Source organism: Neoarius graeffei, chromosome 15 (assembly GCF_027579695.1).
Source record: "Neoarius graeffei isolate fNeoGra1 chromosome 15, fNeoGra1.pri, whole genome shotgun sequence".
In the NCBI taxonomy this organism is placed as follows: domain Eukaryota; kingdom Metazoa; phylum Chordata; class Actinopteri; order Siluriformes; family Ariidae; genus Neoarius; species Neoarius graeffei.
Genome location: NC_083583.1, coordinates 56,252,492 through 56,280,286, shown reverse-complemented (window position 1 = coordinate 56,280,286; position 27,795 = coordinate 56,252,492). Strand labels below are relative to the sequence as shown.

Here is a 27,795-nt window from a genome sequence, read left to right as displayed (position 1 = left end):
TGGTGAAAATAAATAAGTGAAATGGCTACACATTTGGTTTTTATTAAGTTGCCTAATAATTCTGCACAGTGAAAGTTACCTGAACATGTACATATTCTCCTAAAATGGCCAAAACTAAAAACGCCCCACTCTAACTTCCATACATATTCAGCTTTGATATTTATGAGTCTTTTTGGTTGATTGAGAACATAGTTGTTGTTCAATAATAAAACTAATCCTCAAAAATACAACTTGCCTAATAATTCTGCACTCAGTGTATATGAGAGTTTTTTTCTTTGTTGTTTTTGTTTTAAACGGGGTAAAGCCTTTACAAAAAACAGACAACAAAGAAAAAAACTCTCATATATACTAACCCTGATTAACCTGTATACCCTGTATGCCCCCACATTTTGTATGCTGCTGAATCTGTCCTTTTTTCAGTAGCTTTGTATAAACAATAACCGCTAAATGTAATGCAATGTTATGTAAGGTGATCGCCTAGGCATTCTCATTGTGAAAAGTAAGTCACATGTACATGGACTGGCATTTAATGTTGTATTTGTTCCTTTCTATTTGTCTTTTGTCTGTTCATATTCTTTTTGGGGGAGTAAAGTCCGTTTAAAAATGCCGTTAAATGCATAGGCCTATAGGCCAAGTTTAATGACCTTGAGGTTATCAGAGGTCATATGTCGTTTTACAAATGAAAAATGAATTCAGCACCCAAACATTTAACAAACAAGGCCATTTGCTAACTTCATTAATCATTTTAGTACATTTCATTCCTTAGAAAGCTGAGAAACTGGGTTCAGCTGAGACGTTTACAGGCCCAAAGTTCAATGACCTCTAGAGGTCAACAGAGGTCAGATAGAGCTCGGCATATTGCAGATTTGAATTCGGCACACCCAAATTGACAAAATAAGACTGCTTGCCGACTTTGTCTCAAAAATGCCTTTAACTCCTTAAATAAGCACTTTTTTGAATTTTGGTACCAGTCTATGTTGGAAGCTTACTTGTATAGAGATCCTTTTTCATGTCTGCTTGGTTGAGACCTGTGGCTGGAAATGAGGACTCTGGGACAAGACGATCACAGTTTAGTGTACACGTTCAACCCATATCCAGTACCAGTCAAAAATTTGGACACACCTTCGAATTCAGTGGTTTTTCTTTTTTTTAATTTTACGAATTAAAAGTCACTTCATGTCTTAAAGTAATGATGGATGTCGTTTCTCTTTACTTGGTCGAGTGGCTCTTGACATAATATGGGTTACTGCAGTTGTGGTGTTGAATAGGGCTGTTTACTGTGTTTTTATTATTCCCTGTTTACCGTTAACTGGTTAAGAAAGCAAGAAATTCCACTAACGGACTTTTGACGAGGCACACCTGTTAATTGAAAAGCGTTCCAGGTGACTACCTCATGAAGCTGGTTCAGATAACGCCAATTCTTGGGTTTCCCGTGACGTCACATCCACCTCATTAGTTATTCAAAACTTTAGCTGGTGGTCTACCAAAGCTCAGTTGACAAAGCGTTTGTACGGAGAAGGTGCATTGCTCACGAAAAATGCCTTACGCTCGCGTTCTTTTAGGTTGTTCGAATCGATCAAACCGTGAAACTGATAAGTTTCTTCCTGAACTAATAAAAAAGAGCGAACAAACACAGGATTTCATAAAAAGACGTTGAGAAAGGTGGCTTTTGAACCTCTCACTGAAATCGAAGGGAGCCGAGTCGAAGCATGCTCGAGTTTGCAGTGATCACTTGGTGAAAGGTTTGTATTTCCCTCCCAGCTACGTCCTTAGTGTTTTCCAAGTACTTTTCTTGCTATGTGTCATTATTTTACGGTACTTTTTATAGTCATGAAGCACTAAAGTCCCCAGCTGTTTCTTTGTTTACTCCTCACAAAGCCCATATGCATGAAGGTCGCGACAAAATTCTTCCCCAGCCGTACAGTTACAATGTGCCGTGATCACTTCTCCGTCTTGTTGAACTAAGATCCAGGTCTTTAAAGGGGTTTCTGATGATCTTTGTGAATGATTTAGCCGAGATAAGAGCCAACACAAGTGAGAATCAAGTGAACTGTTGTTTGTTTACACTTCAACTTGCAGCGCTTCGTTGTAAAGACGCGAACGAAAAGCTTAAAAAATACCTACATGGGCAAAAACAATCCAGGATTCATTGGACAGCGACTTGATCCCGAGGTCCTTTACCCAGCCACGTACAAAAAAGTTGTAAGCCTCCGTACTCTTCCATGCTTTCATCTGTTTTGTGGTGTAGAAGGACGTCTGCAACACCAGATAGTTCGAGATGTCGGGGAACTCAACTGAAGGGTAGTTTTCGAGATCGTGTGACAAATCCTTCTTTCCCAGACTGTAGGGGTCGATTCCATTGCACATAGCAATCTTCTGAATATATCTAAAGCGAGCAGTGGCTTCTAGATTACGAGCGCACTCTGATAAGTTATCGCTAGCTGTTTGCACTACGGCAGCTGTTTTGGTTTGCTTGACCACCAGCTGTTTTACCAGAAGTGAAATCGCTAAGAAGTCACGTGACTGAAACCCAAGAATAGTGTGCAAAGTGTCAAGGTAAACGCTGGCTACTCTGAAGACCCTAACTCATCATATGACCCATATGGACCCGTGCACACACTCTTAATAATAAAACCATTGCAGAGATGCCTACTAGTACGGATTGGCCGTATTTTGTACGGAAAAGTTACGTATGTTACGGCAAACAGTGTTATTCTGTACGGAATTATTATAAAGTCTTAAAAAATTCCAGTGAGTTGTTTTTAAATGTCCAAGTGACTTTTTCAATCCATGCGCGATTCACGGCTAGGCTATTTATTTTTACGACAACCACACATGCTGTGTGTGACATGCGCAGATTCCGCACATTTGTTCACGCTATTTTCGATACGGTAGAATGGCCGTGCATTACACCCAGTCAAAAGGGCAATGGATACGCGCACTGCAAACTGTGTAGAACTGACATTAACATGGTGGTCGCGATGACTGCAGGCGGCTTGTCAACTCCAAAAAACGTATGGAGTATGCTGAAATGGCGAGTCAGGCGGAAAGTAAATCTGGGGGTATCCAGCAGTTTTTTACGAAATCTGTGGATGAAAAGACACGGAACGTGACCCGTGCTGAAGCGGTGATGGTTGACCTGTGCTTGGAGTTGAACTTGCCGATTAGTGCCATGAAATGCGAGTTAAACTTATTCAGTTTCTTTTTACATGTCTGATTTTTATTCACTGAAATATCAAACACTGGCTGTACTTCTTTAATTCAAAGTCTTTTCAGTGTTGCAAGTGCAAATGTACATGTAGTATGATCAAAAACAGAATTTTATGATTAGTGCTGTTGGGATTGTGGCAAAAAATTGGTCATTCCACTGTTTTAAATACAATTATAAATGTCATTTTATTCAGTGTCTCTTCTGAAGCATTATGCTGAAGTATTTATATATTGGGACGTTAAGATAACAATGTCGGACTCTCTTTGGCATGAAATAAGAATTTTTTTTTTCTAATTTTATTAGAATCCGTTAACAGGTAGAACATTTTGCCAGGCAATATAATATAATACTTTTGAGGAGTTACATTCAATACCAATGATTGGTAGTCAACCGTAATGTCTGCAAACAGGGAACACTATTGTATTTAGAAAAATGTGATCTATTGTATGCTCTAGAAATTTGTTGAGTGGAAATTCAGTTGAGATGGCTGCTCGCGTTTTGTTTATTCAATTCACACAAAACAGTTCTTTTTAATAATTTAAATGTTAAACATATTGGTATATACACCTCTTTATAATGGAAATGCGCATAATGTTACTGAAAGTCATTCCAAAATACTGAAAAATGTTTTCAAGAATACTGAAATTCAAAATTTGGGGTAGGCATCTCTGCCATTGGGAAAAGTCACATGACTGGGCAGATACGGATTTTTGAATCCGGTCCCGAAAAGCTGTATGCAGCCCCGGACCCGTTTCCCTCGCTTCCGCCGTTCACTGAGCACAGTGAAAGTGAATTTTGTTATCCAGATGATTTATCAGACACAGACGGAATTGAACAAGCTGAAATTGTTGAAGAAAATGGAAAAAGGACAAGAGGAAGAAAACACTTAAAAAAAAAAAAAAAAACAACTAAGTACATGAAGGTTTTCAAAAGATTTCTTGCTGAAGTTCAGGAGGAAAGAGATGTAACAGTCATCCCCTCTGAGGAGCCAGGCAGCTTGCTATGGAGTTTTTGTATACAAGCGAAGAAAAAAGGAAATTTACACGACGGATCTGACACTTTGTCTTCCTTTCCGCGAAGAAATATTCAACACTACCTTGACAACAACAGTAAGATAAACATCCGCACACCGTTGTTCATTGTTTTCGAATGTGTATGTTGGTTAAAAAAGGTCATATGATATTGACGGAGTTAGGTCGAGCCCGACGGGAAAATATTTGCCTTTTTATAGTATTTTTTTTTTATATTGAAACATTTAATTTCATTATATACTCAGCAAAAATAAAAACTTGACACTCATTATTTTTCAAATAGTGTTTAGAAACTTTTCTTGAAAGAGTTCTTGTTGTGATTATGGTTAAATGCATTGTCAAGGGCATTACGTCACACATTCATTCTACTGGTCGGGCCTACGTAGCACGTGCGAGAGCACTGCACGCTAAAATCACGTTTCCACGTGACACAAGTGACGTGACCTATTGATACACGAAAAACAAGATTTTATGGTAAATTATTCGTTAATTTGCAATGCCACGACTGTCAAACATTCAGCGTGAACGTGCCATTGGCATGCTGAATACGGGAACATCCGTCACTGACGTTGCGAGGGTTATGGGATGCAGTCGACAGACCATCCATAATCTCCAGACACGTCTCCATCAAACTGGCACCACAGCCGACCGTAAGGAACCCTCCACAGAACTTGCAGGAGCTTGGTGCCATGTTGGTACAAATATGGCGGCGCATTCCCCAAGCTGTGTTCAGACGCATCATCCAATCCATGAGGAGACGTTGTATCGCAGTTGTGAACGCCCATGGAGGACACACCCGATATTGACATGATTTCATTAAGTTGTGACTCACAGTTTTTGATCATGGACATTGTTGTCGCATTTCCGGTGAAACCGATTCCATGACAAACATGATCTGTATGCTATAGCATCTTTAATGACAAGATAATTGAATACAATCGTTATTTCAAACCTATTTTCCAAAATGTTCAAATTATTGACTTTGAAACGAGTGTAAAGTTTTTATTTTTGTCGAGTATATTTTAAACCATTTTTGGTCTACAGCATTTCTTTACATGTGCCTAAGACCAGGGCTTTGAACCGGTTCAAGGAACGAAAACGAAAACCGGGAACTTTTTCTATTTCACATGGAACAGAAACGAAACCAGAAACTTTATTATTTTTTATGTTCCGGAACAGAAACGCTTATTAAAAATAATGGTAACCGGTTAATACCGGTTTTTATTTCGTTCCTCAAAGTTTCTGTAGCCTACAAATAAAAAAGTCATTCTTCTCCTGCGCAAGTTTCTATGCCCCGCTGGGGTTCACTTCCTGTGTGACGTTCGCTGACTGAATGGAGAGAGCGGGAGGGTGGACTACTATCACGTCTCCACATCTTAAATAAGAGGTAAATATTGCAGTCTATCGTTATTCAAAAACGTCAATTTCAAACACGATATCAATATATTTGTCCACGTTAATGAGAGGCTCGCGAACATTAAATGACATTAACCTCTGTTAGCCTATCAATGCATAGGGCCTGACTAGCCTTTGGTAATACACTAAACGAATTCTCTTTCATTTTTGGCACTTTTTCTGTTTGTGTAGATGGGAAGACATACTGAGAATCCAAATCGCCAACATTTGAAATAATAATTGTTTTGAATTATTTCTTGTCTTATTTAATGAAGGTTGTAATAGAATTAGACTACATTTGGCTTAAGCTGGATGAGACAGAGACATAATTTTATAGCCATTTGTTAAACAGCTGACAGGGAACGTAATTAACCGTTCCGGGAACGACATTTTTTTTGTTCTAACCGGTTCGGGAACGTCTATTTAATGGTGGAACCCAAAACCGGAAACGTTAAAATTCCGTTTCTGTTCGGAACGAACCAATAGGAAAAAAATTCTGGTTCAAAGCCCTGCCTAAGACTTTTGCACAGGACTGTAGTTTACCTAAAAATATTAAATTTCTCATCAAAACATGATTTCATTGCTTTTTACTAAACTTAATTTAAACAAGTGTCTAATTACTACATTGAATTATGTAGAATGAGCATCACTTCATGTAATATTAACGTTAACCAATTGCATTATGGTTAAAGTGCATATCACGGGTAAATTCAGGAGCAAGATCAATGTAATTCTCCTATTTTATATTAAACTTTGGTCAAATAGCTGTAACATTCTGCATTTTGTGCAATTTTTTTTTATCTTGCACAATACCAGAAAAATTCAGTTGAAATCAAGCCATTTGAGGTGAATTGGTCCGCCTCTGAAAAAACTTGGCATTTGGATTTCCCGGCAAACACTGATTTTCATGACGTCGCGTGCGGGACGCCTCCCTCTGAATCCTACATCAGCGCTGGTTTGGTTATGAGAAAACGACCTGGTGGTTTTCTGCAAATTTCTTCAACGTTATCACGTAATTATTAAAATGAATAACAGATGGGTGGCACGGTGGTGTAGTGGTTAGGGCTGTCGCCTCACAGCAAGAAGGTCCGGGTTTGAACCCCGTGGCCGGCGAGGGCCTTTCTGTGTGGAGTTTGCATGTTCTCCCCGTGTCCGCGTGGGTTTCCTCCGGGTGCTCCGGTTTCCCCCACAGTCCAAAGACATGCAGGTTAGGTTAACTGGTGACTCTAAATTGAGCGTAGGTGTGAATGTGAGTGTGAATGGTTGTCTGTGTCTATGTGTCAGCCCTGTGATGACCTGGCGACTTGTCCAGGGTGTACCCCGCCTTTCACCCGTAGTCAGCTGGGATAGGCTCCAGCTTGCCTGCGACCCTGTAGAACAGGATAAAGTGGCTACAGATAATGAGATGAGATGAGATTAACAGATGTATCATAGGAGGGTGTAGCAATGCCAATCTTGATGGGATTAGTACTCATCGTTTCCCAAAAGACCGGACAATGAGAGAGAAATGGGAGCGCTTGGTCTACACAGGCTGTGCACTGAAACCGTGCAAAGCTCTCGCAGCCTGCTGGCGCTTCCGCAGGTGACGTCACGAATCTGGCTCCAGACTCCCTTGGGATTTTTCCAGACGCGTTTTATTTTATTTTTTTCTGCTGTAGACAGATGGCCTTGTGCAAAATTACCCTTCTGGATGAGTGTGTAAAGGGACATACTTTCATAAAAAAAACCCGAAATTGGTCCAGAACACGCACTTTAACATTATCTCACGAGGATATTGGCACTGATTGTTTAAACCATGCGATTAGCCCATGTGTGATAGAATAATGAAGTGATAAAGTTCAGGGTTTTTTTTATTTTTATTTTTATTCAGGGCTTTGAAAATACATGATCAGAGCATGTTGGGTGTATTTTAAAAATGTGTTAACTCAGTTCAATCACAATGAACTGATGTATACAGTCAAATTACATATATTCATTGAGCTTTTTTTTTTCCCAGTGTAGCAATGCAGTCTAGTTACACCAAGTACTATCATTTAATTTGTGAAGAGAACAGTCTTGCTAAAAGGTCTCATTACATTAATAAGGGCTGGCCGTGCTGTAAGGATATGGCTCCAGGACAGAAAAATGTGGCGTATAAAGCATTTGTCAACTCAATGAAGATATTTTTGCCTTCCCTTCATGTAAAATGTGGGCCAATTTTAAATTTTTAATGAAACCAATAAACAAGGGAAGTGGAGGATTTCAATACTTGAAACTGATGTTTTCCAAAGTAACTGATGCCAAGATGAAGGAAGGACTTTTTTTTTTCCCCAGAAATCAAATCAAACAGGTCATCAGTGGCAGGCAGTTTGATGAACAACTTTGGGATGGACAGAATTACATGGAAGGCTTTCAAGAATGTTTCTGAAAATTGTCTTGGGAACGATGGAGCATCAAACTCCATCCAGCTAACTGATAAAATGCTTTAAACATGCAAAACCACGGGGTTCAACATATCACTAAAGATGAATTTTTTACTTCTGTGCAAATCTTGGTGCAGTCAGTGATGAATTTGGTGAAAGATCTCATTGTGACATCTTTATGATGATGGGAAAACAGGAGCAGTGAAATAGGTCTCCAAAAACATTGGCAGATTTGTCGGACACTTCAGTGAAAAGCACTGGATGCTCAGTACAAGAGAAAATCAGCAACAGAACAGTTTTAGGTCTGTGTGTTAGCATAATCAAATAATTAAACACTCATTTCTAGTGTTGTAGTTAAGACCACCTAAACCAAGACTAAGTCATGACCAAGACCGGTGTCTCAAGTCCGAGGCAAGACCAAGACTTTGAGGGGCTGAGACCGAGATAAGAACGAGAAAAATCGTGACCAAGACTAGAGTGCATAAAGCCTAAGACAAGACCAAGACTTTGAGGGGCTGAGACAGAGATAAGACCAAGACCAAAGCAGAGTGAGACTAAGTCATGACCAAGACCAGAGAGCATAAAGCCCGAGACAAGACCAAAACTTTGAGGGGTTGAGACCAAGATAAGACCAAGACCCAAGCAGAATGAGACTAAAGGCCTCTGCATGCTCTTGCGACAAGGCTTTCGCAGATAGCTTTTTGCAGACAGTTGTAATTTATCGTTGAGCGGGGAGTAATAGGCGTGCACGATGTTATTCACCGCCACAATGCAAGGGGGCGCGAAGTCGCGAAATCGCTAGGAGTAGTTGGTGGGTGTGGTTAGTGGAGTGTTTATCCTCCGGTTACTTATAATGACTAGAACTGGAGTCGTATAGATGTACGTACTTCCTCACTTCCTCGATCAACCGCTCTTCGTGCTGCTCCATCTTCGCTCGTGTTTTTAAAAATGGCGGTCGTGAAAACAAACCAAACCGGGAAAGTAGGGAAGCGGAAGTGCGTGTACAGCGGATGTAGAGTGGACCAATCAGAGCCCTCTTGTCTGCGACGCTGTCTGCGAGGCTGTCTGCGGTGGTCACAATTTTTGGGAGGTGTGCGCAGAGCGTCTGCGAAGGGGGGGGGGCTTCGCAGACGCCATCTGCGACGCCATCTGCGAGGATTGGGTTGTCAGCATAAATTGGCCTTAAGTCATGACCAAGACCAGAGTGCATAAAGCCCGAGACAAGACCAAGACTTTGAGGGGCTGTGACCAAGACCAAAGCAGGGCGAGACCAAGTCAAGACCAAAGCAGGACGAGACAGAGTCAAGACCAGGACCAGATCAGTGCATGTAACAGCCGTTAACAGAAATTAAAATTTTGAAGTTGCAACGAATCACGTTATTGGTCGCTTTTTGAAGCAGGAAATTTTACATCCAATCACAGTAACGATGTTAACAAATAAATCAGACAATGCACAGGCAATTTAATGAAATCCCCACAGTTGTGGTCTTGACCAGTCTTGAAATAAAATCCCGAGTCCTCTATGCCTGAGACCGAGACAAGACCTGGTAAAAATGTGGTTGATTCCGAGACCTTCACAAAATGGTCTTGAGACCAAGACCGGTCTCAAGTATGACAACACCACTTAGTCCTATATGGCACAAACAATCTGAAATCACATTTGTGTTTACTTTAAAGAGCTCTGTCATGATTAGGAAAAAAATCTGTGGTAGAAACACTTGTTAAAAATATGTTGTGTTACTTATAGGAGTTGCTGTTTTTAGTTGGAGGCACAGTAAATAGTAATCAAATCTTCCATGCACTGAGAGGCTCCGCTTGAAATGATTGATTCTCTGAGGTGACTGAAGGGCACAGCCCTGAAGAAAATAGTACTATGCCAGTCACTGAAGAGAATCCATAATTACCATTACATTACATGGCATTTAGCAGATGCTTTTATCCAAAGTGATGTACAATGAGTGCAAAAGTCAGGTACACAAAGTGCTGAACTTCTAGACAAGAAAGTTCTAGTGCCAACTGAACAAGTGACGGCAATACCTAGTGTAATGATCTGTTGAAATGCCAACACTCACTCGAACAGCCAAGGAAACAAACCAACCGTATAAAGTATAACTAAAGAACTCAAAACAACTAACCCCAGGCTAGACTGTACACAGCCTGGGTTGGTCTAGACCAAAACGCAGTTACACAGTGGGCAGGGAAGAAGGGGAGAGGTGCAGCCTGAAAAGGTGAGTCTTCAGTCTGCGCTTGAAGATGGTCAGGGAGTCAGCAGTTCTGACCTCAATGGGAAGGTCATTCCACCAACGGGGAGCCAGGACAGACAGCAGTCTTGAGCAGGCTGGGCAGGAGTGGATTGGAGGAGGGGACAGGTGACCAGTAGTAGTGGAGTGTCGGGATCTGGCTGGTATGGAGGGGCAGATCAGACTCTGGATGTATGCTGGCCCTAACCCCTTGAGAGCCTGGTAAGCTAGCACCAACGTCTTAAATTTGATACGAGCTGCGATAGGTAGCCAGTGCAGGTTGGCAAGCAGAGGGGTGACACGGGAAGAACGAAGGAGGTTGTAGACCAGGTGAGCTGCAGCGTTCTGAATGAGCTGTAGGGGTCTAATGGCAAAAGCTAGAAGGCCAGCAAGGAGAGAGTTGCAGTAGTCCAAGCGGGAAAGGATCAGCACTTGGACCAGGAGCTGAGTAGAGTAGGTGGTAAGAAAAGGGCTGATCCATCATCCAAATTACCAAAGCCTCTCAGTGCATCGTATATTTGATTTATATCCCTCATCAGAAAATTCCAAACTAAAAGTGTTTAGATTTAATCTTGGCTCACTGGAGGGAGCCATGTTTGTTGTTTACATTGGCGTGACCATCGACCTGTGCCTACCTTGCTAGGCATGATCATGATGTGTAGCTCTACACACACAGAAATGCTCGCAGAGACACAGCTGTGACTTGAGTTGGCTGTATAGCTTGAAATTGACATCAGTTCATGGTATATCCAGGATATACCATGACTGACTCACACCAGATCTTTTTATTTTTTATGCCTCTCCCACCGTAAGGTGCATGAGGCATTATGTTTTCGGGTTGTCCGTCTGTCCATGCATCCGCCCGTCCGTCTGTCCGTCCGTCCGTCGGTGCGTGTGTCCGTGCGTGCGTCCGTCCCGAAACCTTGTGAACGAGATATCTCAAAGGCTAATGAAAGGAATTTCACCAAACTTTCACCCCTTGTGCGCTTTGGGACAAACATGAACTGATTAGATTTTGAGATCAAAAGGTCTAAGGTCAAGATCACTGTGAGGTCAAATGTCTGTCCGAAAACCTTGTGAACGCGATATCTCAAAGGCTAATGAAAGGAATTTCACCAAACTTTCACCATTTGTGCATTTGGGGACAAAGATAAACTGATTAGATTTTGAGATCAAAAGGTCTAAGGTCAAGGTCACTGTGAGGTCCAATGTCTGTCCGGGAACCTTGTGAACACAATATCTCCAAGGCAGGTGAAAGGAATTTCATCAAACTTTCACCATTTGTGCGCTTTGGGACAAACATGAACTGATTAGATTTTGAGATCAAAATGTCTAAGGTCAAGGTCACTGTGAGGTCAAATGTCTGTCCGAAAACCTTGTGAACACAATATCTCCAAGGCTGATACAAGTAATTTCACCAGGTCAAGATTACTGTGAGGTCAAATGTCCATCCCCAAAACACAACTTAATAAGGCGTGTAGTCTACCAGGCAGAGGCATCCCCATCGACGCCGTTGGCGTCGAGTTCTCTCTAGTTTATTTTTTATTTTATTATAAATATAAACCATGTGACGTTACGAGATACAGTGGTGGAACTATTTTCTGTCACGTGAGCCATCCTTGGCCAATCGCTGCACAGGAATGTTTTGATGAGGGATATAATAACTACTAATGACTTCCAGGTCGGGCGGCACGGTGGCGTAGTGGTTAGCGCTGTCGCCTCACAGCAAGAAGGTCCTGGGTTCGAGCCCCGGGGCTGGCGAGGGCCTTTCTGTGAGGAGTTTGCATGTTCTCCCCGTGTCCGCGTGGGTTTCCTCCGGGTGCTCCGGTTTCCCCCACAGTCCAAAGACATGCAGGTTAGGTTAACTGGTGACTCTAAATTGACCGTAGGTGTGAATGTGAGTGTGAATGGTTGTCTGTGTCTATGTGTCAGCCCTGTGATGACCTGGCGACTTGTCCAGGGTGTACCCCGCCTTTCGCCCGTAGTCAGCTGGGATAGGCTCCAGCTTGCCTGCGACCCTGTAGAAGGATAAAGCGGCTAGAGATAATGAGATGAGATGAGACTTCCAGGTCTGGTGAGTCAGAGTTTATTGGGGACATTAACACCTTCAAGAAAGCCGGTGTTGAAATAATCTTCATTGAGAGTTAACAACACCATGAGTTGTGCTAGTCATACTTTCATACATTCGTAAATACTGAGAAATTGAACATAAGAGTTTGTTTTCTTAAACCAATGAGGACCAATGGTCAGTGTATGCACTGTTTAATCCTGCCAAGACTTATTTCTTTTGTAGTGAAAGTTTTGGACAGACTTGGTGTCTTCTATGTACATTTCTTGCGTTGGGAATAGATTAATGAGCGTACGCTTCCTCCAGCTTACCCTCTCTCACAAACAAATCGCAAAACACTTCCAATTTCACAACCTGGCCCAATGTGTATATCATATTATTGAATGTAATGCTTTGATTCATTTGTACTAATGATGTGAATTTTAAATCCTAGCCAGATCAGAGTGCCTAATGAAAATGTTCATATGAAGAGGAAATTACTTTTGGCGTTCTAGAGCATAATCCATACCTTTGAACTCCACTTGTCACATTTAATTGAGAATCCTTGAGCAAGCCTTTTAAAAAAAAACGTGGTATAATGATTTGATTCAGCACGCAGTGCAGTTTAGTCATCTGGTCTGCCCACTTATCTGCAGCGACTTTTTCCCTTAATTGATGCAATGAATTGATCAAGCCATTTAGTAGATGGTCAGGGCCAAAAAACACACTTTCAGCTAATGGCTGTTGAAGCGAAGATCACGCTAGCTTTGTACCTAGATTGTGAGTTAATTTGCTTAAAGCCTGTTTTCAGAGCCTGCAACATTTGTCTTGCTTTTATAATTAATACTTCTCCTTTTTCTCTCTTTCTTCCTTTCTTTTTGCATCGACAGGCTTTAAGTCGGGATAAGACCTTCCAGTCGGATGGTGACGGCAACCAGGTGTTCAAAGGTCACAGGTAAACTGATAATCATGTTCATCACTCGCATAGTACAGGGAGGAGGGAAATCTGCCGTTTAAATAGTGACTAGATTGCTCCTTCAGTGCTTTGATGGTCTTGTGAAAGCATCTTGCCAAACTTTTTATTTGGATTTATACCCAGATTTTCCCAAGTTTTGTCATAGCCAATTCCCACCTGCTCCTTTATTACTTGACAGCTGCCAACTTGTGAGAGGGATGCCTAAGGCTAAGAACACTGATCTGCATTGCTGATGTGTTATCAGTGTTTGGAGAAAAAAAACTTTTTTTTTTTTTTTTAAACCCATGTAACTAGCGGTCACGTGACCATGTTCAGACATGGATGGGCCGTCCCAAATGGGTATTTCAGAGAATGTTTGATCAGAATTTATATCTGGTAAACATTCAAATACCAGGTAAAAATTGAAGCAATAAGGGTCGGCCTTCCCCAGATACACTGAGATTTGATCCTCTACCAGTTGGATAGCCTTGTTCAGAGACACCGGGTGGTGGTACCGGACCCAGCCCATCATTCTTTCTGGAAGATGTGTGATGAACTTGCTCTACTACCAGCAGATCAATGAGTTCTCTCCAGGCCATCTACAGTCAGCCAGCATGCTCTCAAACAGCTCAATATAAACTTCCAGATTGCCCTTATAGACATCTTTGTAAGTGTGAGATGTGGTGCAGATGAACTGACACCAGCGGGATCATTTGCGCTTAGCAGGAAGCTCCAGAGAATCTGCTTGTCCTTCACCCCCTTGTGCTACTACAGGGGTGTCCAAACTGATCCATAAAGGGCCGTGTGGCTGCAGGTTTTCATTCCAGCCATGCAGCAGCACACCTGATTTGGCTTATTCAATCAACTGACACACCCACCCTTTAATCAAGGGTGGGTGTCGCTGCAAGTATTTGACTGTGTGAAGACAGTTCAGTTGATTGAATGAGCCAAGTCAGGTGTGCTGCTGCATGGCTGGAATGAAAACCTGCAGCCACACGGCCCTTTATGGATCAGTTTGGACACCCCTGTGCTACTACCTCAAAGCACTGTTGGTGTTCAGTTGTCTGGTCTGGTCTGGTCAAGGATGGCTTGATGTTTAGCCTAGTGGAGGATGGTGAGGGATGCGATTATCTCAGCAAAGGAGCCGATCTCGATGGTGGCAAATACTGGGTTTCGGCACCTCTGTGATACCTGGTTGATCGGGAGGAGATTGAGGAGGCAGGAAATGGAGAGAGCAGAAATATACTTCTGAATCGGTGCTTCTGGGACTATCCTTTTTGGTTCCTACACACAAAATGAAATCAAACTTGGCGACCCACTGTTCAAATCAAATTCAGCTTTGCTCAGGACATGGCAGATACAGTTTGCTTTGCCTCTCTCTGGCATCTGACATCTGGCAGCATCGCTGAGGAGGAGAATAAAGCAAATGAAAAGACTGCCTTACCAGTTTTCCTGACTGCTCTTGTTTACTCCAGGGCTTGACAGTGCCTTTGCTGCCGTGGTGTGTTTTTGGCATCATCATAGGATAATGAGACACTCTTGAAGATAACATCTTATTCATTGTACATATGCTAATGACTGCCACAATAACAAGCCAGAGAGCAAAAGCAATTATGTCTCCAGTGGTCCTCTGCAGGTATCATTTGAAGCAAGAATACATTACATTACAGGCATTTAGCAGATGCGCTTATCCAGAGGGACGTACAACATACCCAAAGCAGCCCGTGGAGCGGTTGGGGGCTCCATATTATCTCGGGACCCGTCAAACTGTCTTTTCGACTGCCAGTACTAGAAGTTGACAGGTAATTTCTGCAACAACGGGCTTCAAAATTCCTATTAGAGAAAATTATGATGAACCAAAAACGAGCAACGTTTAGTTGCACTGGCAGATCAAAATAAACGCCAGTGGAAGAGTGGGGACCCCAAACGACACAATAAATCTGCATCCCATGTGCATGTTTCTCTGGTACAATGTTTGCTCTCCCTTGTTTCTGAAGTGAGACATGATTTGCTGCTCAGAATCAATAGCACGCTCCCATTGGCCAGCGCGTGGTACAACAACCAACCATAGTCCTTGTTTCATACTACAGCCAGGTTCAGCTGGAGCAACAGAATAAAGGTCGGCCTCCGCAACCAACTTGGCATCTGTGCATCGGACAGCCTTGTTCATCTAAGCTACACCAAGAAAGCCATTGAGGACTTCCCATTTGAAGAAACTGCAGAACTTTTCATGCAACCTCATCTGAGGCGTGTGTGAAATCTCTAAAGTTTACACACGCCCGATATGTACATGTAAAGGTTGGCTTCTGTGGTTGGGAGAGCCATTACCAATTTACGACACCATGCTAATCAGGGGGCAGCACAGTGGTGTAGTGGTTAGCGCTGTCGCCTCACAGCAAGAAGGTCCGGGTTCGAGCCCCGTGGCCGGCGAGGGCCTTTCTGTACGGAGTTTGCATGTTCTCCCCGTGTCTGCGTGGGTTTCTTCCGGGTGCTCCGGTTTCCCCCACAGTCCAAAGACATGCAGGTTAGGTTAACTGGTGACTCTAAATTGACCGTGAGTGTGAATGGTTGTCTGTGTCTATGTGTCAGCCCTGTGATGACCTGGCGACTTGTCCAGGGTGTACCCCGCCTTTCGCCCGTAGTCAGCTGGGATAGGCTCCAGCTTGCCTGCGACCTTGTAGAACAGGATAAAGCGGCTACAGATAATGAGATGAATGAGATGCTAATCAGGACGGAGCACTGCAAAATTAGGTGCACAGGCTGCATGTGCAATAAAATGACAGAATTTTCTTGGAATTATTTGAGTCGACTGATTCGTTTTTCAGAAATTCACTACCTAAAACACCTTATTTTAAGAACTTCCGCCAAGATTGCCCCAAATTTGCTTCAATATTTCAAATTTTCCCAGGGGAGCATGCTCCCAGACCAATTCTTCGCTTGGCCATCAGACACCCTTCTCTCAATTTCTAGATAATACTCTGGTTGTGGGTTGGGTGCCTTGCTCAAGGGCACTTCAGTCATTCTTGCTGGGCCTGGGAATTGAACCAGCAACCTTTTGGTCTCAAAGCTGCTTCTCTAACCATTAGGCTATGGCTTCCCACATGACGAAGGACTTTTGTCAAATACAAAAATGGGGGATTTTCCTCCTGGACTATCATTTGCTTAGACATGCATTGATATCAATTTGTGTGCCATATCTGAGCACAGTCATAAAATGTTTTTTTTTTTTAAATTACCTGGCAAGGGCCATCTTGGTACTGTCAGCAGAAGCAGGGGTAGTGTTTGCATAGACGGGTAATACAATCATGCGCCATCCTCGAGTGGGAAAAGTGATGCATGCATAACCAATGCACCCCAAGTCTGCCAGGCAGCACTGGCTCAATTGCAAATTTGTGCTGTGTGCAGGAATCTAGTGACGTGCCTGTCTGTCTCCATGGATGGTACGCTGCTGCTGTCAGGTTCACATGACGAGACTGTCAGGATGTGGGACGTTCAAAGCAAGCAGTGTATCCGCTGCATCAACCACAAAGGTGAGTTCCACCCACTCCTCTGGCAGCATCTCCCGCTCTTCTCTCTTCTGTCCCACTCTCCTCTGCATTTTAAATCACGTCACGCTCTTCACTTCTACTCAGAAACCTCCACCAGTGCTTAGTCATGTTTCTAGCACTAGCCAGATGACCCTCGTGTCATGCACTCTTGGAACAATACCATCGATCACTGTGTGCTTCTGAGCTTCTTTGTGACTCAGTTTTGTAGCCATCATTTCAGATGGATCAGTGGAGTAGAAAGGGCTGTTTGGGGAATATTATATAAGGAGAATTCAACACGAGCAATACAATCCAAAGAGCAACTTCCAATCATGAGTTATACCAAAAACCAAGCAATACCATGGAACTACGACAGGAGAATGTGGGTTTTGTAGAAACTGGGATTTTGTTAAACCAGTTTCCTTTTTTTTTTTTTTTTGGGACCAACTTTCCTAATGTGTCCAAGGAATATTCTGGATCTTCTGGTGATTCTAGTGTTTACGTTCAGGTTTTCTTATCTACAAATAAAGCAGGGTAAAAGTGCTGTTCCCTCATTCTCGAATGTTTTGGAAAAGTGACGGATAGTGAAATTTCCTTTTCCAGATCTGGAAAATGTTCCGAAAATTATTACATTTTACATCAGGTTTAGGAAAAGCCATGTTTTGTTAGTTAGCTACAATATTATCATGACAAAGTGACCCAGGTCGATGTATTAAAAAGATGAATAGTACCCTGTGGAGTTAGAATAACCCCTAGGTACTTGAATCACATGCTGTATTGCCTGCTGCCTCATGCCTGCGAAGGAGAATGAGCTGGAAAAACACAGCTCGCTAATGTTTTACATTTGAGTACGGAAACGGCCAAAGTTTATCCTCATTATAATATTATAATGAGCAAGGTTGCAACAAACATGGCAGAACCGGCGGCCTCCGACACAGAAGTCGTTTTTTGTCTCGATTTGGGAGTCTTCGTTTGATCTGGGTGATCCGCCATGTTTGCTGTGGCTCTGCGGTCGCGACCTCTGACTTCACGCGACTTTTCCGAATTGGCCGCTGAGCGGTTTGTAAACAGACTAACACATGGTTAGGATAAATAAATAAAATGGATTGAAACAAGATGATGCATACCAGCTATGGGGGGATGGGTATCAGCTCAAACAATTCAGAAAGGGGGGGTGGGTGGATTAAATGATTCCTGAACCAGCACTTTGACCTGCGTCACTTTAAATGAGCTAATTTTGGTTTAGCATGACATAAAGACAAGAAGGACTTACAGGATTTGGTTTAAAGGACAGATGTGCAGGGAATTCATTCATTAGATTAATTCTCTAAATTATGCAGATGGCTTCCATTCGCACTCACGCATTTACAGGGATGACAGTTTTCCGTGGATTTCCGCAGTTTTGTTAGCCAAATGGGTCGTTCTTGTGACTCGTCCAAATCCAAGGAGAAAATTTGAGTCCCTCTCAGCATAGAAGTGAACTGCGGAATATTTCGGAACAAATCGCTTCTTTCCGTAACCGGAAAACCTCTTGAAAGCCATAAATTTTGCAAAACATGCAGTGATTGGCTGACCCAAACTATCTTTCAATCTTTGAACCAATCAGCAGTCTTGATACGTAGATAAAAACAAAAATGGTGAAAACTCTCACACGAGAACAAGAATCTAAAGTTTTTGAAATCGACAAGGAAGTTAAAGGTCCCATGGCATGGTGGTTTGTTGATGCTTTAAACGGGCTCGTGGAGGTTTCCGGATGTTATATCCGCAGCCTTTCTCGAAATGAACCCTCGGCACGTAAATATAGCCTCCTGGGAGAAAGCCCCATTTCAGCGCTTTTCCCAGTGCGTCGTTTTGCTAATGAGAAGCATGGAGGCGGGGAAGGGTAGAGGGTGGGGGCGGGCCATGGGGGGAGGGAGAGGGGCTTGACCAAGCTGTGCGCACACATACTCGCTGCTATCAGCGCCTGTAGCCACGCTGCTAAGACAAAACCCCGTTCTCCCTCGGACTCCTTTCGTAAACTCAACGTGACACAGAGAACAGAGAGTGAGAGTGTTCGGAGTGGTAGTTTATGAACGTATAATACCCTAGGCTTGAACACGCACTCCATAACCAAAGAGGATAGAAGCAGCAACTACAGCAACATAGCGCTTATCCAACAGAAGACATGCATTGCGGAGCAATAGTCAAACATAAGCTCATAAGTTACAGTCAATTTCCAGACTAAACTCAGTTTAACAGAGCATGCTGCATGCTCTTTAGTTTTGTAGCGCAGATTACCTGGCTAACTGCAGGAAGCGGTTAGCTGCACAGCTAATGTAGCCATTGCTAGGCTAACGCACCGATTTTAAAGCACGGCAAAACGACCAGTTATACACTTACTTGTTCGGCGTTTGTTGCTGATGCGGCAGGGATGCTTGGTACGGACCCAGGCTTCAGTGACAGTTGATGTGCAAAACCTGCCCTGTACTGTCCCAAGTTGTGGAAACATTCCTCAGGAAAATGCTTCCAACAAACATACACCGTCTTAGGTAGACTCGACGGCGTATTATTGGAGTAAATAAAATTAAGCCACTGTGTCTTCAGGGGCTCTCCCGTCGGCAGTAAAAACAGACTCTTTTCTGTGTTGTCACATCCATGTACAGCGCAACTTCCATGTTTCGCTCACTTAGGTGGTGCCATGTTGTTGTGTCCTCTATGGTCTCCTCACTACAAAATTGAAGTGGTGGCAAGTTTTGAGCTGGGCGGGGCAATCCATACAATGGATGGGAATCCAGAGGGGGGGCGTGGGGATCATCTCCCTTGCTGACGTAGTAAAGGGAAGAGCCTATCAACGCGCCATTTTGACGCGCCATTCTCAAATGTTGACAAAGGGTGGGCATAGTTTGGTTTACACATTGACATTTCTAGCCACTGGGGTGACTTAAGAAGGTCAGAGGAACTCATTTTAACGTTAAAAAACCTCAAAGTGAAAATTTCATGCCATGGGACCTTTAAAAATAAATTTAGGTGGGAATGGATGCAAAAGACAGTGATGATCGAGGTGAAAAACGGTACCAAAGAAGAGACGATCACGGAGAAACTTGCAAAATTTTGTCAAACAAGCCGGTTGTCCCGGCAAAGTTTCATGCATGTAATGCAAGGACTTGATAAATTATGGGAGTCGAGAATGTCTTGCGACCACGGAACATGCAAAAATGAAGAAGCATGCCGAAAAACTTGCTCTCAGACGAACAAACTCTTCTCTTGGATCATCGTTTTTCAAAACGAAGCCGAAGACCGATATGTCATGTCGTCAGCCATTGGGGAACACTTGCGAAATCACCAGTTATGGATAACACAGATTCAGTGCCCCTGACACAAATAGCACACAGATAAGCTCATTCAGAGGCAATTATGAATTTTTATCATCTCATGTCGGCTGATAATGCTTAAAATTTACTCTTAGAAAAGTTCTATTAAGGGCATCTTAAATTAACATTTACTCTTAGAAAAATTGCTGTTAAGGGCATCACTTGACTCCATACAGTATCACCTATCTGAAACGAACTTAAAAGTGAATTTGATTGAATATGGAAATATTTCTGTCATTTTAGGAATAGCATACTCTAAAAATGTGGGCTTGATGTTGAGACGCTTTCTTGTACTGTATGTGAGAATCTTTTATTAAAATCTGCATGAAATATGACATTTTTATTCAAAATAGAGGTTTTGAAAGCCCTTAAAATGTGCTAAAACCTAGGAGCTTCGGTGGGCTTCAGCCCTCTTGTCCCCGCGTCAAGGCACTGCCTTGGAACCGGCTGGGGGTCGCAGGCCCCCAGACCCCTGTCTCACATGCCCCTTTTCCACCAAAGCAGTTCCAGGGCTGGTTCGGGGCCAGTGCTTAGTTTGGAACCGGGTTTTCTGTTTCCACTGACAAAGAACTGGCTCTGGGGCCAGAAAAACCGGTTCCAGGCTAGCACCAACTCTTTGCTGGGCCAGACGAAAGAACCGCTTACGTCAGCGGGTGGGCGGAGTTGTTAAGACCAACAACAATAACAAGACCGCGAAAGATCGCCATTTTTAAGCGGCGAGAAGCCGCAGCTGTACAAACGCAAAGTCATCCATTATTATTGTTGTTGTTGCTGCTGCTTCTTCCATGTTGTTTTTGCTTCGATATTCGCGCCAAGGTTTATGCAAACGTAGCGACGTAACTGACGTATACAGCGACGTAATGACGTGGCTTCCCTTAGCACCACGAGCTATGGAAAAGCAAACTGGTTCTCAGCTGGCTCGCAAGTTGAACGAGTTGTGAACCAGCACCAGCACTGGCCCCGAACCAGCCCTGGAACTGATTTGGTGGAAAAGGGGTAACTTTCAGCTGAAATAAGAATTTGCTGTTGTCATGGCTGCATTTATTAAAAAAAAGAAAAAAAAGAAATTAATTTAGCTTGAAGTTATAAAAAAAAAAAAAGGCATGGGAAGAATGTGTAGGAGCCCTGCACATTGAAACCTCTGACTGGTGATGCGGTGGCATACAGTTTCTATAACTTTTATGCGTTTTTGCAGTCTGAATAGACAACAAAGCTCTCCGAGTATTCGGGTGAATATCAAGGCCTTGAACGTTCTGACTACATCCCTTTCCCTTCCTGCTCGTTTGGAGCCTCGATGAGCTGCTTAACATACTGATGACTTTAGGTCATGCTGACTTGCAGCCAATATGTTGAAAGCTTTTTTACATTTATTTCAATGCTGCCAAGTCCTGTTAAAGGAGTTAAATTGCAGCACCTCACCTATAGTCAAGTACAGAGTTTCTTCCATAACGGCGGAAGTTTTTCCGAAGCAGCCGGTGAGAACTGAAGAGCTTTGAACTGCTTTGGTACCCTACGTCTCGGCTTTCATGACAAGTACAGTAAGGGGAAATGAGTATTCACACACTATTGTTTTTGTGACTTTAAAAATAGCTGCACTGCATTTATCCACTTCAAATTTACACACATCCTGTCTTTTCACTTTGTACTTATAAATATGAAAAAGTATGTATAAAAAGTAAGCATAACAAAGATGTGCTCATCTCATCTCATCTCATCTCTAGCTGCTTTATCCTGTTCTACAGGGTCGCAGGCAAGCTGGAGCCTATCCCAGCTGACTACGGGCGAAAGGCGGGGTACACCCTGGACAAGTCGCCAGGTCATCACAGGGCTGACACATAGACACAGACAACCATTCACACTCACATTCACACCTACGCTCAATTTAGAGTCACCAGTTAACCTAACCTGCATGTCTTTGGACTGTCGGGGAAACCGGAGCACCCGGAGGAAACCCACGCGGACACGGGGAGAACATGCAGACTCCGCACAGAAAGGCCCTCGCCGGCCACGGGGCTCGAACCCGGACCTTCTTGCTGTGAGGCGACAGCGCTAACCACTACGCCACCGTGCCGCCTAAAGATGTGCTTTAAAAAAAAAATGAAATCGATAGCGGAAGGGAAAAGTATTCAGGAAAGCTCTTTATACTGCATGGTTGGGGTTAATGTTTTGTTGAAACGTCCGTCTTCTCCCCGTATTCAGCTTCTTGACCAGTGAGATTAAGTTTCCCTCTGATGTATCCCAGTACATTGCTTGATGTACAGGTTACAGAGAAGCAGCTCACATCATGATGCTTCCACCTTCATGCGTCACTGTGGTTATGGTGTTCTTGGGATCATACGCGCAACCCTTCTTTCATCTAAATGCTTTTCGACGTGTCTCTCTGCATGAGGTGTAAGAAAAGAGAGGATTGTGGTGCAGTTCGTTACTCATTGTTTCCTGTGCAACTGGTGTTCCGGCTGCTTTCAAAACCTGTTGTGAAAGCTTGCGTGGGGCGCCTGTCTGGGGGCGATTATTTGGGATTGCATGACCTTTCCAGGAGCATATTATTGAACCAGTCGTGCTGACAGAGAAACGCTACGGCTCTGTGGGTTTTTCCATTTGAGTGTTGTGTTAATAATTTTGTCCCTCAGAACTTTAGGATGCTTCTTAACCATAATTGTTACTTGTGTGAACTTTTGGCAACAGGAACATCTTTAAAGGAACAGTCCACCGTACCTCCATAATGAAATATGCTCTTATCTGAATTGAGACGAGCTGCTCCGTACCTCTCCGAGCTTTGCGCGACCTCCCAGTCAGTCAGACGCGCTGTCACTCCTGTGAGCAATGTAGCTAGGCTCAGTATGGCCAATGGTATTTTTTGGGGCTGTAGTTAGATGCGATCAAACTCTTCCGCGTTTTTCCTGTTTACATAGGTTTATATGACCAGTGATATGAAACAAGTTCAGTTACACAAATTGAAACGTAGCGATTTTCTATGCTATGGAAAGTCCGCACTATAATGACAGGCGTACTAACACCTTCTGCGCGCTTCGGCAGCGCATTGATACGGAGCTCAGATATCAATGCGCTGCCGAAGCGCGCAGAAGGTGTTAGTACGCCTGTCATTATAGTGCCGACTTTCCATAGCATACAAAATCGCTACGTTTCAATTTGTGTAACTGAACTTGTTTCATGTCACTGGTCATATAAACCTTTGCAAACAGGAAAAACACGGAAGAGTTTGGTCGCATCTAACTACAGCCCCAAAAAATACCATTGGCCATGCTGAGCCTAGCTACATTGCTCACAGGAGTGACAGCGCGTCTGACTGACTGGGAGGTCGCGCAAAGCTCGGAGAGGTACGGATCAGCTCGTCTCAATTCAGATAAGAGCATATTTCATTATGGAAGTACGGTGGACTGTTCCTTTAAGAATGGTGCAGTCTTAATCTTACGCATGCGCGCACACTAGGGTGGTCCCGAAATGTATGGGAAATTTTTTTTTTTTTTACCAGAACATTCCGACCACCCTACCATTTTTTTACATAGGCTAAAAGAAGGCAACAAGCAAAATTTCAGAAAAATTGGTTAATATTTAGAGGTGCCACACGAGGTTGCAAATCAGGTTAAGCCATTAACATTAGTTGGTGCGTAGACTGTTGCAGAGAAGATCTCAGACCCCCAAAAAGTCACAGTTCTAGAGGGAATATGCCACTTCTATGAAAAAGAGGCAGGAAAAGTTTATAGACTGATAGAAGGTTAACTTTGATGCACTAAGGGGTTCTTAAACAATGAGCACTGATCGTAATATGCTGATGAAGTTGTGAATGTTTTTCTTTCTATGTTTTTCAGATGGCTAGCAACAGTAATACAAGTAGCACCGGTGGTGCAAAGCACAAAACCAGGAAGGACAATTATGTTTGGTTAATTGGTCCCACTTCCAAGGAACTGTCTGGGAGAAAGCTTCCTTCTGCTAGGGAAGTCCTTAGTGTGTTCGTTTATCTCCACAAGATACCATAATACCGAAGGGTTTAGAAAATCACAGACAAGTAATCGCTATTGTTACTTTGAACACAGGAAGTTATATTACTGTATTGTTTGTATTAATATGAAACAGTTAATAAGCCACATTTTATATTGTGTCTTGACTGAAAACTTTAATGGCTTTGTGGCACCTCTAAACATTGTTCAATCTTAATCAAATTTCACACAATAACTTCTTTTAGACAATGTAAAAAAAAAAAGGTAAGGTGGTCGTAACAAAATCCTAAAAAAAAAATTTTGGGACCACCCTAGCGTGCACACACCAATGAGCCAGAACATTATGACCACTGACAGGTGACGTGAATAACTCATTACAGTGGAACCTGTCAAGGGGTGGGAAGTCGGTTATTGAAGTTGATGTGTTGAAAGCAGGAAAAATGGGCAAGCGTAAGGATCTGAGTGACTTTGACAAGGGCCAAATTGTGATGGCTAGAAGACTGGGTCCGAGTATCTTCAAAATGGCACATCTTGTGGGGTGTTCCCGGTATACAGTGGACCGACCAAAAGTGGTCCAAGGAAGGACAACCAGTGAACCAGTGACAGGGTCATGGGTGTTGAAGGCTCATTGATTCGCATGAGGCATGAAGGCTAGCCCATATGGTCCAATCCAACAGAAGAGCTACTGTAGCACGAACTGCTGAAAAAGTTAACGCTGGCACCTTTCTGTTTTAGCCAGCATTAACTTTTTCAGCAGTTTGTGCTACAGCAGCTCTTCTGTGGGATTGGACCATATGGGCTCGCCTTTACACCCCATGCAAATCAATGAGCCTTCGACACCGGTTCACCGGTTGTCCTTCCTTGGACCATTTTTGGTAGGTCCAAACCACTGTATACTGGGAACACCCCACAAGATGTACCATTTTGGAGATGCTCAGACCCAGCCATCTCGCCATCACAATTTGGCCCTTGTCAAAGTCACTCATACCCCTTTTCCACCAAAGCAGTTCCAGGGCTGGTTCGGGGCCAGTGCTTAGTTTGGAACCGGGTTTTCTGTTTCCACTGACAAAGAACTGGCTCTGGGGCCAGAAAAACCAGTTCCAGGCTAGCACCAACTCTCTGCTGGGCCAGAGGAAAGAACCGCTTACGTCAGCGGGGGGGCGGAGTTGTTAAGACCAACAACAATAACAAGACCGTGAAAGATCGCCATTTTTAAGCGGCGAGAAGCCGCAGCTGTACAAACACGAAGTCATCCATTATTATTATTATTGTTGTTGTTGCTGCTGCTTCTTCCGTGTTGTTTTTGCTTCGATATTCGCGCCAAGGTTTAAGCAAACATAGCGACGTAACTGACGTATACAGCGACGTAATGACATGGCACCGCGAGCGATGGAAAAGCAAACTGGTTCTCAGCTGGCTCGCAAGTTGAACGAGTTGTGAACCAGCACCAGCACTGGCCCCGAACCAGCCCTGGAACTGATTTGGTGGAAAAGGGGTATCAGATCCTTACACTTGCCCATTTTTCCTGCTTCCAGCACATCAACTTCAAGAACCGACTGTTCTAATATATCCCACCCTTTGATAGGTTCCATTGTAATGAGATCATCAACGTAATTCACTTCTTCACCTGTCAGTAGTTTTAATGTTACGGCTGATCGGTGTATACAGTCAAGATAGTAAACAATGTATATTAAACAATGAACATGAGCTCAAACTGTAGACATTCCGCTTTAATTTGGGGCCGTTACATCCAAATCAGGTGTATATTGTAGAAATAACAGCACAAAATAAGAATTAATTTTTAATATTTGGTTGTAAATCCTTTGACCACCTGAAGATTAGAACCCATAGACATGACCAGACACTGGGTTTCTTCCCTCATGATGCTCTGCCAGGTCTCGACTGCAGCTCCTGGGATGTTTTGCCTTCGGCACATGAAAGCAGTCACATCATTAATAAATGTGTCAGCAGTCATATCATCAATAAATACCCACCCACACCGTAATATGAGGTGATGTGCTTTGGCTCATGAGCAGTTCCTTCCCTTCCCTTCCCTTCCCATCATTTTGGTACAGGTTGATCTTCTGTTCATAGGATGTTGTAGCAGAACTTCGTAGACTTTTGTAGATTTTTTTTGCAAACTCTAATCTGGTCTTCCTGTTTTTGAGGTTTTCGTCTTGTGATAAAGGCTCTGTATTTACTCTGCTGAAGACTTGTCTTGATTGTTGACTTTGAACCAGTTACATCTACCTCATGGAGGAGGTTCTTGATCTGGCCAGTTGTTATAAAGGTGTTTGTTTACCAGCGAAACAGTTCACCTGTCATCCTCTGGATCTTTTGCTGTTCCTGAATGTACCAAATAGTTGATTTGGCCACACCTCATATTTTTATCTCTCTGATATATTTTGATTTTTCAGCGTAATGATGGCTTGCTTCACTGGCAGCTCTTTGAACTTCATATTGAGAGATAACAGCAACAATGCCATCCTTGATGTTGACTCGAGACATTGTGTATGCTGACTTGTAAGTGTAATAATGATGGAATCACACATACCTGGACATGGAACAGCTCAGCAGCCAATTTTCCGAATTCTTCTGGTCCTTTAAAAAGGGGTGACCACCGGGGGCGGGTCATATCAATGGGCAAGCAGGGCTAAACCCTGTCCGTCTTTCAAAGGTCAAAGAAAAATCAGTATAAGGTTTCATATTTTGGGCATCCACATGATCTTATCTGCTTTAACAAATATTGTAAAGAGGATTATTTGTGTTTTTTAACTGAGTGTAACACACCACTAGCAGTTGTACCAAAAAAAACTAAACAAAACCCACAATGATATGAAGTAAGGCTGTGGGCTAAGTGTAACAAGATGCAACTAATCAGTGACGGATGTGTCACATGATTACACAGTGTGCGGCCCCCACCCCAGTTTTAAGCTCCAATGGGCTAATGTATTCTAGCCCAACTTGATGTTTCTGTAATACGTCACCAATATTATGGAATACCACCACACACACACACACACACACACACACATATATATATATGTGTTATTTACCAGCTGGGAGGTCCATATCGTGAAATACCGTGACCGAGGTCTTGGTATTTCACCATACGGACCGACCTTAAGCTGGTAAATAATATATTTTTTTTTCTTTAACAAATTCTCACAGAAAACGAGAGCGCCCGAAAGGGAAAACCGAGCCGAGCCGCCATTTTGAATCCTCATTCACGGCTGTAATGCAAATGGCTTCCTCCTCGGTATACAAGTGCACTTCCATGGCAGGAAAAAAACTACATTTTGCCGCCTATGTAGTCCCCTATTTATACAAATAGGAGTCATTCAGGATTCAGCCATGTTTTTGCTCGGTGTTAGCAAGAGTTACAGGTTTTTAGCTTTCTCCTGAAATGTTTTCTTTTATTTCTTCTTCCTCAGGGTAGTAAAACTCGCTTTCTCTGTGAACACTGTCATCACTATCCATGATGTAAAATTAATGCTATTATACTGAGAAATGCCAGCAAAAATTTATAAGATTTTTGATAATCTTATAAATAAATCTTATTTAAAAAAAGATAAATGTTGACAAAAAAATTCTATGTTTGTTGTTCTTGTTGTGAACGAGCGAGTCGCCAAAGGTCCATAACTGGGGTCCGTATCATAGGATACGGACCCGCTCGCC

General features: G+C 42.9%; 1 protein-coding gene across 1 annotated transcript in view; it reads left to right on the top strand.

Annotated features, from left to right (window-relative positions):
• The window catches only part of wdr18 (WD repeat domain 18), a 331,262-nt gene that overhangs the window by 192,391 nt on the left and 111,076 nt on the right, over positions 1 to 27,795 (top strand). Inside the window, exons 6-7 of the mRNA XM_060941676.1 lie at positions 13,217 to 13,281; positions 16,687 to 16,811. Coding sequence (XP_060797659.1) covers positions 13,217 to 13,281; positions 16,687 to 16,811 — 190 coding nt within the window. The remainder of the gene's footprint in view (positions 1 to 13,216; positions 13,282 to 16,686; positions 16,812 to 27,795) is intronic.